The 14422-nt window shown below is 44.2% G+C and overlaps 1 protein-coding gene across 2 annotated transcripts in view; it reads left to right on the top strand.

Moving 5' to 3' along the window:
• The first annotated feature begins 385 nt into the window (after positions 1–385).
• The window catches only part of MYO10 (myosin X), a 150963-nt gene continuing 136926 nt past the window's right edge, over positions 386–14422 (top strand). The window contains exon 1 of one of the 2 annotated variants that reach the window (XM_048940859.1): positions 386–582. In XM_048940859.1, coding sequence (XP_048796816.1) covers positions 508–582 — 75 coding nt within the window. In that variant the 5' untranslated portion in view covers positions 386–507. Of the gene's footprint in view, positions 583–14304; positions 14326–14422 lie in introns of those variants that run through there. The other variant, XM_048940860.1, reaches the window with a different exon arrangement.

The following is a 14422-nucleotide window of genomic DNA, read 5'->3' as shown; positions in this document are numbered from 1 at the left end:
CCGGGACGCACCAGGGCTGCTGCGAGATGCGTTCAATACAGAGCACACCCGCCTCAGAGCCCGTGCACAAAATCGCAACAAACTTAAATAAGATCCTGCTGCATACAACGAAAGCCTGCAGGTACACATTCTTTAAAGAGGCTCTAACTTTGTCAGGAACTCCTGCCTGACGCCTGCTTTGCGTTTCAAACCGAGCGATCGAACAGAGCGATTCGTGACTCCGCGCCGGCCCGGGGCTGCGCTCTGGGGGTCGCTGCCCGAGTTGCGGGCGGGGCTCGGCCCCGGCCCCGCCTCTGCCCGTTTCCCTGCCCCGTCGGTTTGGGACGAGGCGGCCCCGGGCGCGGGGCTGGAGCGCGTTGTTGGAGCTGCTGCTTCCTCCTCCTCCTCCAGGCGCGAAGGGGTGGGCGGACAAAGGCTGCGGGCTGCCGCCGGGCTCGGACGCGATGGAGCGGCGCAGCGGCTGAGGCGGCGGAGGGCGGCTCGGTGGCGCCGGGCCGGGCCCGGCACATGGTGCGCGACGGAGTCCCGGCGCTGCGCTCCGCGGGCGGCCCGGGGGGCACCATGGACAACTTCTTGGCGGAGGTGAGCGTGGGGCGGGCGGTGCGCCTCCCGCACGGAGCGGGGCGGCTCGGCGGGACGGGATGTCCTGCGGGGTGCCCTCGGCCGGGGCGCTCCGCTCCCGGGGCTCGGCGCTGAGAGGCCCCGCGACCCCGCTTTGTGAGCCCCGGGGCCGGGGGGCAGCGCAGAGGAGCGCGCGGCGCTACGTGGGAACGTGGGGAGCCGGCGGGCACGGCTGCAAGCTGCGGGCAGCTGTGGCCCCAGGGGTGGGGGAGTTTGAGCAGCAAGTTTTAGTGGGCTCTGACCGAAAATGAAATGCTTTTGGAGAATATAATCCGGTGGCGGGCTGCCTGAGCCACGCCGGAACGGAGGCGGTGGAGGAGCGGTGGGAGCGCCCGGGCGGCCCAGCGCCGCCTCCCGGTCCGGCACCGGGGGATCGTCGTGCCTCGACTCGGTGCCCAACGAGAGGTGGGCAGAGCGCTGCTTCTACTCGACGCTGGGCGTGGGAGCCCTGAGGTGGCGGAGCTGCAGGAGAGGGCTGGTGTCAAGCTGCCTGTGCTTGAGGGCCGTTTGTTGGGTGCGTGGTATTAAGTAGATGTAAAATCTTCCGATACAAAGCACAAAGGAGTGGCAGTTCGGTCTTGGAAGTAGCTGGAACTTTGCAGTTACCTCGTGCAACTTTAATGGCTTTAAATTAAAAGAGGGGAGATTTAGGTTAGATTTTAGGCAGAAATTCTTTACTCAGAGGACAGTGAGGTGCTGGCACAGCTGCCCATAAAAGCTGTGGGGCCCCATCCCTGGGGATGCTCACAACCAGGTTGGACAGTTGTGCCCTGTGACCTAGTGGGTTGCAGCCCTGCCCACGGCACAGGGTTGGGGCTGGCTGGGTTAGAGGTCCCTTCCAACTGAAGCTATTCTGTGATTCTGTAATTCTGTAATCTTCACAATTTCGTTATGCCAGGTGAGGAAACGGAATCAAAGGCACACTGCTGCTTGCTCTTAGCAAACACTGCAAGCAGAAGCTTGGCTCTTCGCTGCCTGAGCTGGCTGTTTTATGTGGTAGTGCTTAACTAACTGCAGCAGCCTGCCTTGTAAGTGTAAGGCATTGGGTACAAGTGTGGCTGCGTCCACACGCGTGCAGTGCTTGTGGATCACTGGCACAGCCTGCAGCCGAGCTGGGACTGCCGGTGGATGGTGTGCAGGTGTTTTAATGACATCCCTCAACGAAGCAATCCTGCTGTCAACATTTTAAATGCATGCTAGGCATCTGCTCACCGGGATAGCGATTAAGCTGCAGAACTCTCCTTTGCCCTCGTGGAGCAGCTGCCTAGTGCTCTCTGCACTTCTATAGTCCCACAAGAAAAATAAAACTAAAGAGAAGCGATCTGTTTACCAGAATGGCAATTAGTCACATAAAAGCAACCCGTACACCTTGCTGCTTGTTAGCTCTTCATTTGTCTGACAACAAAAGTTCTGTCAGGTGCAATAAGAGGGAAGAAATGCAGGATTAACTTTCAAGAAGCTGGAGTTAAGCAATAATGGCTTTTTAACCCGTGGAGGATGCAGCCCTCACCTTTCAAAGCTTGCAAGCCATGAGCAGTGTGCCGGCATTAGCTGAGCCCTGCAGAATTAATCTGGGGAGTCATTCGCTCTGACACAAGGTATGGTAGCATGCCCTACATAAAGATGAAGAAGGGAGCTAATGGCTTTGCCTCCCCTGTGAGCCAAAATTACTTGCCCGCAGCAAAAAGCAAGTAAATTTTGCTGGGCTGTGTTGGTATTTCAGCATATATTTATGTTAATCTGTGGCTGCCGCATGCAAACTTTGATCTTTCTTAAGAACTTTTGCTCCCTTTCAAGGTGTTGATATTACTTTAAAATATCAGTAAATATAGCACCTTGACTTTAATCTGCATCCAGAGCCCCACCTAGGAGTATAAACATTTTCCTTCCCTCGCATATGGAAATTGCACATGGAGAATATAACGCACAGTGGCAGAAATGCACTGGGCCTGACCCAGCTACCACAGAACAACTGGTGTTGGAGAGGCTAGGCTGAGCTGCTGGCTGCTGGTTGAGTTTGTGCGAGGCTGACATCCTGCAGCTGCTCTTTATGAAAATATTTACTGACTTATCTGAGAGAATTATTGTCCTAATTAAAATAGGTTCTGGTGCTCGCAAGGAAGAGGAAACTGAATGAGAGGAGCAGGTATTGGGGCTGGTCTGCTCTTGCTTGACAGTGACATATGTCTGCTGATACAATTGCCTGTTTGGTGAGAAGCTGCCAAGTGAAAAGGTCTTAAAGAGAATTAACCCGACACTTAGCAGGGAGTGTTGCTTGGTGTTACCAGGGAGCTCTGCTCAGTGCACTGGAGATAGGAGTTGAGTGTGGCTGTTGCAAGCAAACAACTAGCAGGTGTTCCAGGGAAAAACCTGCACGTATCTTTTTTTTTTTTTTTTCCTCTGTATTTTTCCATAGCTAAGTGCTGGTTGTACCTACTTATTGTGTGTTATGATGCTCACTGGAACAAAGTTGGAAGATTGCATAAGACCTTGCTTGAGCATATATATGTGTGAGTTGTAGAGAAAGCATTCCTGTTGGTACTTGCTGCAGTAAATAAGTGGTAAGGCAGCTCCCAGCTCGTGCTGCTCAGCTGACACCATCCACGGCACAGCAACCTTTGCTTATGAATCTTGCTATCCCATTTCTACCCATTGCTAGTTCCTATCTCTGGCTTTTAGTCTTACTGGGTGACAAGTGGTGCTCTATCTCCAGGTGAACCTTGATGTACATCTCCACACCAGTTCTCTAACTCAGCCGGCCAAACAAGCAAAAATGTAAAAGTTAAAAATTGCTCTCAGTAAAGATTAGGGCTCAGTAAGTCAGCCTTGGAATGTACCTTCCAAAATGCTTTTATTGCTGGAAGATATAAAATGACTTCATAAAATTGCATTTTAAATTCAGAAGAGAAGTTTTTTGAGAGATTACTTAAAAATATCTTGGGCTGCTGACTGATCTGTGCAAGCTTTTGGTGTTTGAAAGGAGATGCATGTTGGAATCTGAACTTTTTCAGTGTATTTAGAGTCTTATTTTCATGTCTGAAGTGTTAAAAATGAGATCCCTAGTGAATGACAATACTGAAAATGTGGATGTGTGCAGTAGAGCCATTTGGATGCATTGCTCAAAACAGCCTGAGCAAACAGATCTTGTATGTTTGATAAACAACCAGGTTGCTGTCTTAAAGTAGAAGTTGGGCTTCTGTCTTCATTGGAAAGTGTATCCCTGCTAATAGGGGATGTGTGGCATAAAGGAAGGAGGAAATGCATCACAAGATGAGAAGCAACACAAGGAAATTTCATACAGAAAAGATGGAAGTTCAAACTGCCTTTTCAGCAGCTGAAGTTCCCACGCCGGGAAAGTGGATGGAGAAGTTGAGCAGGCCCTCTTCTCATGGGGGAGCCACTTTGCTCTGCGTGTACAGCATGTCCCACTGAGCTGTGGTCACTGGCCTGGTTATGGGGATTGACTCCTTAGGGCTGCCAGCACCAGTGTGCAGACTGCAGGAATTGGTTCCTGTCATTGCTGCTGAGCTTAGAAAGCAGGTTTTTTTCCTGTTATTTATCAAAGCTGAAAGAGTGTGGGGGGAGAAAAGTTCTGTGTCCTGCCTTCTGTCTGCCTTCTTTCTGGATCCTAGAAGTACAAGGTTTTAAAAGCATCATCATCGTAGAGATCCTGCTGATGTTTCTCTCATGTTGTGCACAGGTTTGTTTTTATTTCTAATGATACTGCTGGATCCTTGAGTTCATAAAATCTTAGAATCACAGAACGGTTTTGGTTGGAAGGGACCTCAAGCCCAGCCAGCCTCGTCTGTGCCGTGGGCAGGACTGCCACTCATCCGGTCAGGCTGCCCAGGGCCCCATCCAGCCTGGCCTTGAGCATCTCCATGGATGGGGTACCACAGCTTCTATGGGCATCCTAACATCTAACCTAAATCTCTCCTCTTTCAGTTTAAAACTGTTTCTCCTTGTCCTATCATTGTCCTATTACAATTAGATTATGTAAAAAGTTGTTCCCCTTTCTGTTTAAAAGCTCCCTTCAAGTACTGGAAGACCACTGTGAGGCCTCCCTGGAGCCTTCTCCAGGCTGAACAACCCAGCTCCTTCAGTCTCTCTGTGGGATAGATGCTTCGGCACTCTCCCCATCTTTGTGGCCTCCTTTGGACTCAAGCCTTTTCAGAGTGGCTTCCTTAAGGTGTGCTTTCCACAGCTGAAAGTGTCTGATAAATACCCTCTTTTGGTGGGGAGGGGTGTTCCCAGCGTATGTCCTGAAGGAGCAAGCGTTAGACCTCCCCCAGTGGGAAGGATATGGGATAGAAATACCTTCTGAGGCTTTGAGCTTAACTTCAGGAGGCTGTCAGGTAGTACCTGCTAGGGCTGAAAGCTCTCACTCTAGATAAGCACCCTGAAGGGAACTTTTCCTGGGTCCAATGGGGAAGAGCCACCATCCTTGATGCGATGACATAAAGCTTAGGTTTCTGAAGGGCTTGAGTGCCATAGCCTCGCCAAAGAGTTGTGCTTTTTTTTGGCTGTTATGTTGGCCACTTTTCAGAAGTTTCTGAGGCGTAAGTACTTCTTTTATTTATTTGTTGTTTCTTAAAGTTTAAAGCTGATAATTGTTTAGCCAGCAATTATTTTTATGTTGATTGGAGAACATTCTGTTTTGAGCAGAATTCATCATTTCAAGAGGGCTCAGGGCTACTTTGGGTTAGAAAAAAAACAAAACAAAACAATTTTTTGGTGGGTTTGTTCCTGTAAGTCAGGAAATCATGTTCAGTGTATTGGTAGCCCGTCATTTCCACTGCTTGCTACATAATTTCACATGTGCCTTTCATAAGATGTATTTGTACAACTGAAGTATAATCATAACTGGGCTGGAGCCTAGCAGCCCCGCTGGCACCATGAACATTGTAAAATGACACAAGAATTCTCTTAAAGCTATAAAGCATAGCTGTTGGAATTAGCAATATAGAGGCTTTATGTTGTGCAGAAATAGCTCAGTTTTTTTTTTTTTTTTTTTTTTTTTTTTTTTTTTTTTTCTTTTATGTTCAGTCTGACCTCAGCTACAGGAGGGCTGTGAAAACCTCACCACTACAAAAATTATGCTTGCTTCTGTGTACAGTTTTTTACCTTCTGGTGATACCTAATGAAAACAGTTGCATTTTTTTTTTTTTTTCTTTTCCAGAATTATTCTTAATATAGTCTGTATTCTCGATAGTATGTCATGTGTGAACAGTTTTGCTCAGATTTTCCTTCTTAAATATTTTTTCGCTTAGGATTTCTGTTGTTGTTTTTAAGCAGGGAAAACACTACAGCTGCAGTTGCTTTGCACCTGGATGCAATTTTCAGGTTTTCATTTTGCTGTGTAGAAGCAGGCAGGCTGTGTACTTCTTCAAAAGCTGCCCTTGGTCATAAGGGACCAACTCCATCAGTGTCTACCTCTGGGCCAGTCAGCCTGCTCCCAGTAAGGGCTGCTGGAGGTTTTCTGGGGTCCTCCAGTCTCCAGGCAGCCGCAGGAGGCCAAATATGGCCAAGGCTCTGGTGAAGATCTGGCATGTGTACTCCTGGCTGTGTGTGTATGAAATCCAGGCAAGGTTTGCTTCTCTGAGTGAAATCCTTATGATCACAGGTGTGTGCCATGGGATTGTCTTACCAGTAAATACCAAGGTTATTTTATCATCTGGAAGACCAACATGCTCTTCTTTTGACGCCCAGAGGAAGAGCTTCCTTCAGTGCATGGTTGAAGAGCTATAGCTCATTGTCTGGGTTTGCTCTGTGTTGTGCTGATGGAGTTCGTGCAGATTCTATGTGGTTTAAATGCTCCCTTGAATAACCTGAGAAATCTTGCTTTCTCCCAGTACTTTCTTTGTCGCAGCGTACTGCAAAGGATAAAAGGAAAAAATTGTGGCCTTTCATCAATAATTATACTGTAATCTGATTTAGTTGTACCACTGGGATGATTTTAGCCGAATCTTGGCTTTCAGCTTGGTGTGAGTCTCTCATGATTCTATTTTTGAGCTTTTACTCATGGAAAATTAGTAGGTCCTCAATGCTGTGTGCCTATGTGTAGATATGCATTTCTGTGTGTATTGATGTGGTGTCACTTTATCAGGCTAGCCTCTGGTAAGTGAACAGCATGCCTTTATTTTTTATTTTTTATTTTTTATTTCTTTTAATATCAGAAATGAATATGGGGTATCAACTGAAAGTACCGTCCAGTAACAGAAATGTTTTTAGGTATCTCTTGGGTCAGTGCAGGTCCAGTGCAGATGCTGGGTTAGGAAGATAATGGTATTATCTCCTACAGTGCACTCTGGCAGGAACAGCAGTTCCATGCTTTGCATGCACAGTGCAGTAAATACAAGCTGTCTGATTCCATGTATCCTTCTGCAGAGAGCTGGGAAATGTGTCCTCTGGCCAGTTTGATCTCACAAACCCCTTCAGCCACAAGACTGGTATTTCCCCTGGTGAATCATATCTCCCAGCTGAGGTCTGAGTTAGATGTAGCTTTGGGTGGAGCTCTGGTGAAGTGCAAGCAGTGAAAAGTCACTGGGAATTAAGGCTTATGCTGAGGGGGAAAAAAGAGAATTACCACCCTTAAGTCACTAATTGTGGCTACAAGCTTGGGGATGTGACCTCAGAACCGGCTAGACTGATTATAACTTCAGGCTTGTGTGAGAGGGTCATGACTTATACATTCCTTCTTCTCTTGATCTTCCTGCTGTTTGTTATTGCATGGCATCTTAATTTACTAGTGAGCCTTGAAAAAGAATGGCTAGGTGTTGGGGAAACAGTTCTGGACAAGTTTTCTTTTGGGGTATTTTGGGTTTTGCTTTATTTCTTTCATTTATTTTTTCATTACTTATGATTTCCTAAGATAGCCTGTGAGGGTCTGAAACTTGAGCATTATCCACTGGTAATATTAATTGTAATGCAGCAATGCAACTCTGTTTTGGACAGCCAACCTGCTAAGAAAAGTTAATTGGATTATCCTTTTGGCTGGAAGACTACTAAGTAGCTCAAACACTCTGTACTTTTAAAGATGTGTCCTTTTAAAAATTTGAATGCAGAACAAGAACTGGTATTCGCTGTTTTCCAGGTCAGTCTTACAAAGTAAACTGTATCCATGCTGAAGAAGAAATGACTGCTTTGTCATTGGAACACTGTATGTTGGAAAAGTATCTACAGAAAAAGATGAAATGGTGGAGTGAAGAGATTGGAGAAGCAGTAGGGTGTTGAGACAGAATGTCCTGTCCAGTCCTAGATTGATTTCTGCAAAGTCCATAATCAGGATGGTACTTCAGGTATAGCTTATGCTGCTTTTTGGTGCCTTATGCTGGATAGAATCATAGAATTGCTCAGGTTGGGAAAAAAGCCTTAAAGATCAGGTAGATGTTGCATGTCCTGCAGCTGCTCTATAGGGTGTTACTCCAGGGACTAACCACCTGATGTGGCGTACTCTCTGATCAGGTGTTATTTTCCTTTGTGACCAAGTGACAAGTTTTTCAGTTTAACCCATGGAATCCTTTCCATTTGACAGAAAAGTTAGATTTATTTTTTATTTTTTTTTATTTTTTTGCATTGAAATCTCAAATACGAATGGTGCTGGATGAACTTGCTAATACATGTTTTTCCTTGTTGAACAGCTTACTGGTAACAGACTTATTTTGGTTTGGATTTGAAACCTGGCAGAAATCAGTATGTGGTTTGACTGACCAATATTGTTAACATCTCCATTTTGAGTAAACTCTTCTATGGAGTGGCTTAACACAGTTTCTGTATGAGATCTTGTTATTACTCTTAGCCAATGGTGCTGTGCTTAATTATTGTGTGCGAAGAAGAAGCAACCATGTTCAACAATTGGAAAAAAAAAAAACAAAACAGAGAACACTCCAGCCCTTTTAAGACTTTGAGGGAAACTTGGCAATTTACTCTTCTGGATGGAAGGAAGTATTTAAAATTGAAAGGTGATGGTCATTTTTATAATTTTGTGAACTTGCAGTGAAAATTTGGATTACGAGCAATACATCTTAGGTTGGATTTCTCATGCATCTCAGGGGCCTTTCCTCCAGTGGCTAAATTGAAATATCTTGGAGTAGAGCTCAAATCTGGGCATCCATATGTCTATTAATCTTTCTGGGATTAGTGACATTGACAAGTGCCAAGTGACAATTAGTGACAAGGAAGCGCCCAGGAGGACGAACTTTGTCGATATCCTGTGCCATTCTGTATCCTGCTGGACTTCAGAATTGAATAAGCTTCCTGTAGCTGTATGTCAATGCATTTTTCTGCAAATAATGCACATACGTACATATGCTGCATATACTTCCTCTGCTTTACTGAGAAATTTTGCCAGGCTTGTAGTGTCAGGCTGTATTTTTGAAAGTATGTAATCCTGACCTTTTGGAGAGCCTTGCTAGAGATTTTTTAGTAAATACTGAGCAAAGGTGAATATTGAAGAGTTCTCTTAAATTCAATTGTTCTGTGAAATTATTTGGGTTTTGGTTCTGTTTTATCCCAAACGGAAGGAAGAAGAAGAGGGGAAAGCTTAGCAGCAGGCCTCAGGAGCTGAGCTGTGTCTTCACAGGTGATCCTGGTAATGGCACGCAAAGGGTAAATCATTGTGTTGGATGGCTCAGGAAATAAAAGGCTACATGCACTTTGATGTGTTAGTGTTGATTCTTCCTATATGTTCCTGGAAACTGTTAATAATCCTTTATTATAGGTGATAGGACAGTGTGTTAATATAAGGCTCTCTCTGTTTTGTTTTGGAGAATGTCCTTGCAGGGGATGCCGCGTGCCTCAGCAGAAACACTTGGTTGTTGGCTTTCCCTTGGGGGCATAGAGCATTCCCACCCTAAACAAGTTTACCCAAGGGCTTTTTCTTATGGCTTGTCTGCCTTTATGCTGGGATTGAGTTGAAGCTGTCATTAACTTCAGCTGGAATTACAAAGCTGAGTGTTTTTGAAAGTTGTAATTGATGTGAGTACTGGAAGTCCCTAGGTCTTCTTCCTTCAGAGCCTTGCACACCTTCAGAAGGCTGTGAAGAACTCCATCAGTTCTGCAGCACTTGGAGAAAACATTCTTTTAGCTGTTGATGCAGTGCTGGATTCTGAAAATGGTACTGTTGTCGATATTGCATTTTTTGTGTTGTGCAATATATAGGTAAATGCTCTTTCTTCCTGAACTCAATATCAGAAATTCAGAATTTATCTGGAAGGATTCTCATGCCTTCCCTTTGTCTTCAGAGAAATTGGCCCTTGTCTTGGCACTAGGAGATATGAGAAGTTTATTCCTTGTTTTCAAAACATATTAATGTTTACAGTGTTAAAAGAAACAGGTGATTTAGTCCTATTTTAGTTGCTGCTGTTTAGCACGTCATCAGAATGTTTACCCAGGTGAAGCTAAATGCATTTGTTGAGAGGTAGGGGATTGTTTTCCTTACAGACTTGTTTATCCTGAGGAAAAGCCAAACTCCTTTGTTCTACAAAGCTGTGCAGTTTGCAGTAGCAGAGGACTACATAAAGAGATCACTTCAGTTTGACCACTTCAGTGGCTCAGAAAAGAACTGTGTATCTTGGTTAGGCTATATTTTTATTTGCTTCAGGAAGAAGCCAAGTTGGCAGGGCTGTGGGGTTCACGCCAGGACAAGAAATAGACGGGGATTCTGTAGGTCAGACTTCTTGTCTTGTTGGTCTTTTTTGGATCTCTTCCCCTTATTAAATATAGATGTGGCTGCGGGAATTCAGTTTATCTCCTTATTACAGCTTTCTGGTGATAAGTACAATGAATAGGTTTGTTTACTCTGTGTAATGATTGAGTCTCGTATATTCCTCAGAAGAAAGTCAGCGTGGCTTTTACAGTGGGGCTTTGAAGGATGGCATTTCCTGTTTCTTTTCAAAGAGTATACCAGAACGAATATCTGATAAAGTGAGCTCTTTGTTGTTTAAGCACTGAGAGTCGCCTTCTGCCATGTGATATTTAGTAATCTATTTTCAGGAATAAACAAATTATTCAGCGCAGCAAATCTATGCTATGAAATATAATGTGTGCAGCAGCCCTCTTTCAACCCTTGCAGTTAGATTTCCAATAGTTTTCACGCCAAATCTGAAAAGTTGGAGCAGATGGCAGATGGGATTTTGACTTAGAGCTGCATAGCATTTGCAGCAAAAGGGCAATTCTCTTGCAGTTTTGAGAGCCTCTCTTCCTAATTTCGGTGTTAATGTGTACCATTTTGCCTGGGTGATTCAGTACCTTAAATGACTCCAGCCTGGGTGCAGTAGTGAACTCCCTGAGTCTTTTATACAAAGCCTGTGAATAAGCATAATTGCAGTGTATTTAAATGCTTGTGTTAAACTTTTACTTTGTAGTCACAGCCTTGTCAGAAGGAAGCATTCCTAAGAAGCAGTTAAGGTGATGCTGTCCATAGCTGGTGGAAGACAGAAAGTGATGCCCAGATCTATGTATTTTTCCCAGGCCTGGGGCACCCAGCACAAGAAAGAGGTGGAACTCTTGGAATAGGTCCAGAAGAGGGCCACTGAGATGATCAGAGAGCTGGAGCACCTCTCCTATGAAGAAGAATTGAGAAAGCTGGGCTAGTTTAGCCCAGAAGAAGAGAAGGCTCTGGGGAGACCTCATTGTGGCCTTCCAGTAACACCCATGAAGTGGGCATGTAAACAAAAGGGGGTACAGCTGTTTGCGATGGTGGATAGTGATAGGACAAGGGGAATGGTTTTAAACTGAGACAGGGAGGTTTAGGTTACGTATCAGGAGGAAGTTTTTCACTCAGAGGGTGGTGACACACTGGAACAGGTTGCCCAAGGAGGTTGTGGATGCCCCATCCCTGGAGGCATTCAAGGCCAGGCTGGATGTGGCTCTGGGCAGCCTGGTCTGGTGGTTGGTGACCCTGCACATAGCAGGGGGTTGAAACTAAATGATCATTGTGGTTCTTTTCAATCCAGGACAGTCTATGATTCTATTATTCCTTTTGGGCTTGGTCCTTTGTCAACCGCCCGTTTCTTAGAGCTCTTCATGTGGTGTTCAATGAAGAATGTTAGTCAGGGGATCCTTTTTATTCAGATAGTAACTGGAGACTTACTGTGTTCCAGCTGCTTCTGGAACTGACAAATACAAGCTGTAATAACGAATTCCAAATTCTTGAGCTTATGTGCTACCTGTTGAAATTCTTATCTATCAAGCTTATCTATCAAGCTTGCTAATGCTTGATTTTGAAAAGTGTTCAGTTCCTTTACGTAGTCTGAGTGGCCATAGTGGGTCAAAGTCACTGCAGAGCTGGTTCCAATGGTATAAATTTTTTTTTGAGAAGTTGTGCTTCTTAGGATTGTCCTTTAGAGTCTTTTTCTTCTATTTGTGGTGTTGAATGATGGCATGCTTTTGGATAGCTTTTGGATAGCTTTACAGAGGCTTATTGGAGAAATGTGAGGTTATCCTCAAGAAAGTGCTGAAATGAGACCTATGTCCTAAGTGCTCTAAAAATTGCAACTTTAGCGTGCTAGTACTGCTGTATTAGTGATAACAGTACTGGAGCAAGAAATTACTCCTTTTAGTTTTATTGGCACTGAAAGTTTTACTGTTCTCATGCAATTGTATTTTCCCTTAACTTTGTTCTAGATGCTGTAACAGAGTTACTTGTAAGCAGTGAGTTTAATCCTTGCTTACTCTCTTCAGAAGAGCGGTTGTTATTGGTGTTTTTTTTTTTGTTTTGTTTGATTTTTCAATCAAATTTTTGCAATTGTTAGAAGAGGGAGAAATTTTGAGAGTTCTTTGCAGCATGGTGAGTGTTTTGCCAGAGGCCTTTGATCACTGGGAACCTTCTTGTTTGCATCTTCACCTATGGAAAGGTCTCACGATATCTGAAAGCTAGGATGGTCCTTTTGTGTGCTTTAAAAAAGTCTACATTAATAAGGTCAAAGCTGTGGCTTTATAAATGGTCTCTTCTTTTATGGATGTGTGTATTTATTTGGCTTGTTGATTTTATTGAAATCCTGCTGCAATGCTTTGTGCTGTTGGTTCTTTTCTTGTACCAGTGTAGAGGAGAGGTATGCAGAAAAATAGAACCTTTTACTCATTGCCCGAACAGATCTAAAATATGATGTTTATGCTCTTGTTCCTTGCTAATGCTGATGTTAGTCAGCTAACATGTTTGTATTTTGCATGTATTTGCTTTCATCTATTATGTTTATGTTAATGATTTGACACAGTTGCGGAAATGACCGCATAACTTGGAGAAACTATGTAACAATGACTTATGTCAGGATTGTTTAAAAACAAAAAAGCAATTGCTTTGCTTAAGTGCTCCTTTTTTCTGACTTTTTGTAGTTGGAATTGACTGAAACAATTAAGAAGCCTTACTTTTATTTGTTTTGTTTATTTTTTGAAGCCCTGGAAGTTTGCTGACATCTCAAAGCGTACTGAGCAAAAATAACCGAAGAACCTTAGTGGCTGACAGCTTAGTTTCCCTACTGAAAATGTGACTCATTGGGAAGGAAAAAATAAGTTCAGAAGTGGTAACCATTAGTAGCTATAAATAAGTAAAAACAAGTTACTTGTTAGGCTTTCAAATGGATGAGAGGTTGTTCTATTTTTTCATCTGCAGCATGTAGTGAAAACAGGTACGCTATGTCACACCATTTTTCTAGATAGCTTTAAAAATAGCTTCTCTTTTTTTCTGCACAAAGAAAACTGGTCCTCTTCAAGAATACCTGCTTAAGTGGCTATTTTGTTCCACTATGAAATAGATGAAGGAATTTTATGTATCAGTTCATTTCTAGTGGCTTGCATTCCCAGCAGAAATACCACCAGCTTTGCAACCTCTTGTCTTGCGGCTGGTTTTCTTCCTGCCTGCCTTCAGCTCTCTGGGGATGTGCGCCAAAGCACTGGGGTGGAGGATCGCCATGTGTTAGGCAGTGATCCCCCTGATGGCTGTTCTTGGACCCCAGCAGTTTGGAAATTGCTTTCAAGGAGATGCAGGTTTTGTCCTTGGGATTTAGTGTTGAACTCCTCCTGAGGATGTCTCAGGGCACCTTACACAGTACAGATATCTTGATTTCTTCCCCTGCCCTACATACAGTGCTGCTCCCACAAGTCATGTTCTCAGTTTAAAGTCTTCATTCAACGAATCAGCTGCCTTGTGCCCTAAGTTGTGTTTCAGCATAATTAAGTGAGGAACTTCCGGGCTTGCATGAAGAGCTAAATAATAATTAACCAGTCTTTGATTTCTCTGGTGCAGAGTTAGGGCTTTCATCTTCAGACTTAGGCTTCTTGTCTGTTGACTGACCAAGCATTGATGCTTTTTCAGTCATATCTTCTTCCTCCTTTAGCATTGAGTAGGTCTGTGGGTTTGTCACGCTTCTCATTACATACATGTTACCTGTTCTTGTTTTGGAATATAATAGTAAAAGTGCTTGTGAAGATGCAGTGGCACTTAGGGATATCCTGAGTCAAATGAAGTTCAGCTTGGCATGTCTTGCTTGCTTCAGCTCCACCTTACAGAAGAGCTCTCATGCAACTTCCTGCAGCATGGGCTGCTACAAAGGTCTCTTCTGAATTGCAGTCATGTGAACTGCTCCCTGCCCTGAGCCTCACATCTCTTATCAGCAGCCGTTGGCAGTGCCCGAACAAGCTGCTGCTATAGTGCTGCTGGCTGTGCAGGAGGAGGAAGTAGTTGAAGAACTGCAGGCGTGTATGTTGGTAGGTTTAAAGGGGCAGCAGATTTCTAGGGTTTCAGTGCTCCAAAGCTAAGTTATGAGATCATGGCTACAGCTAATGAACCCAAAATAAGCAGTAA

Source organism: Lagopus muta, chromosome 3 (assembly GCF_023343835.1).
Source record: "Lagopus muta isolate bLagMut1 chromosome 3, bLagMut1 primary, whole genome shotgun sequence".
Taxonomy (NCBI): domain Eukaryota; kingdom Metazoa; phylum Chordata; class Aves; order Galliformes; family Phasianidae; genus Lagopus; species Lagopus muta.
Note: the sequence above shows the minus strand (reverse complement) of the source record. Positions and strands in the feature narration are given on the sequence as shown.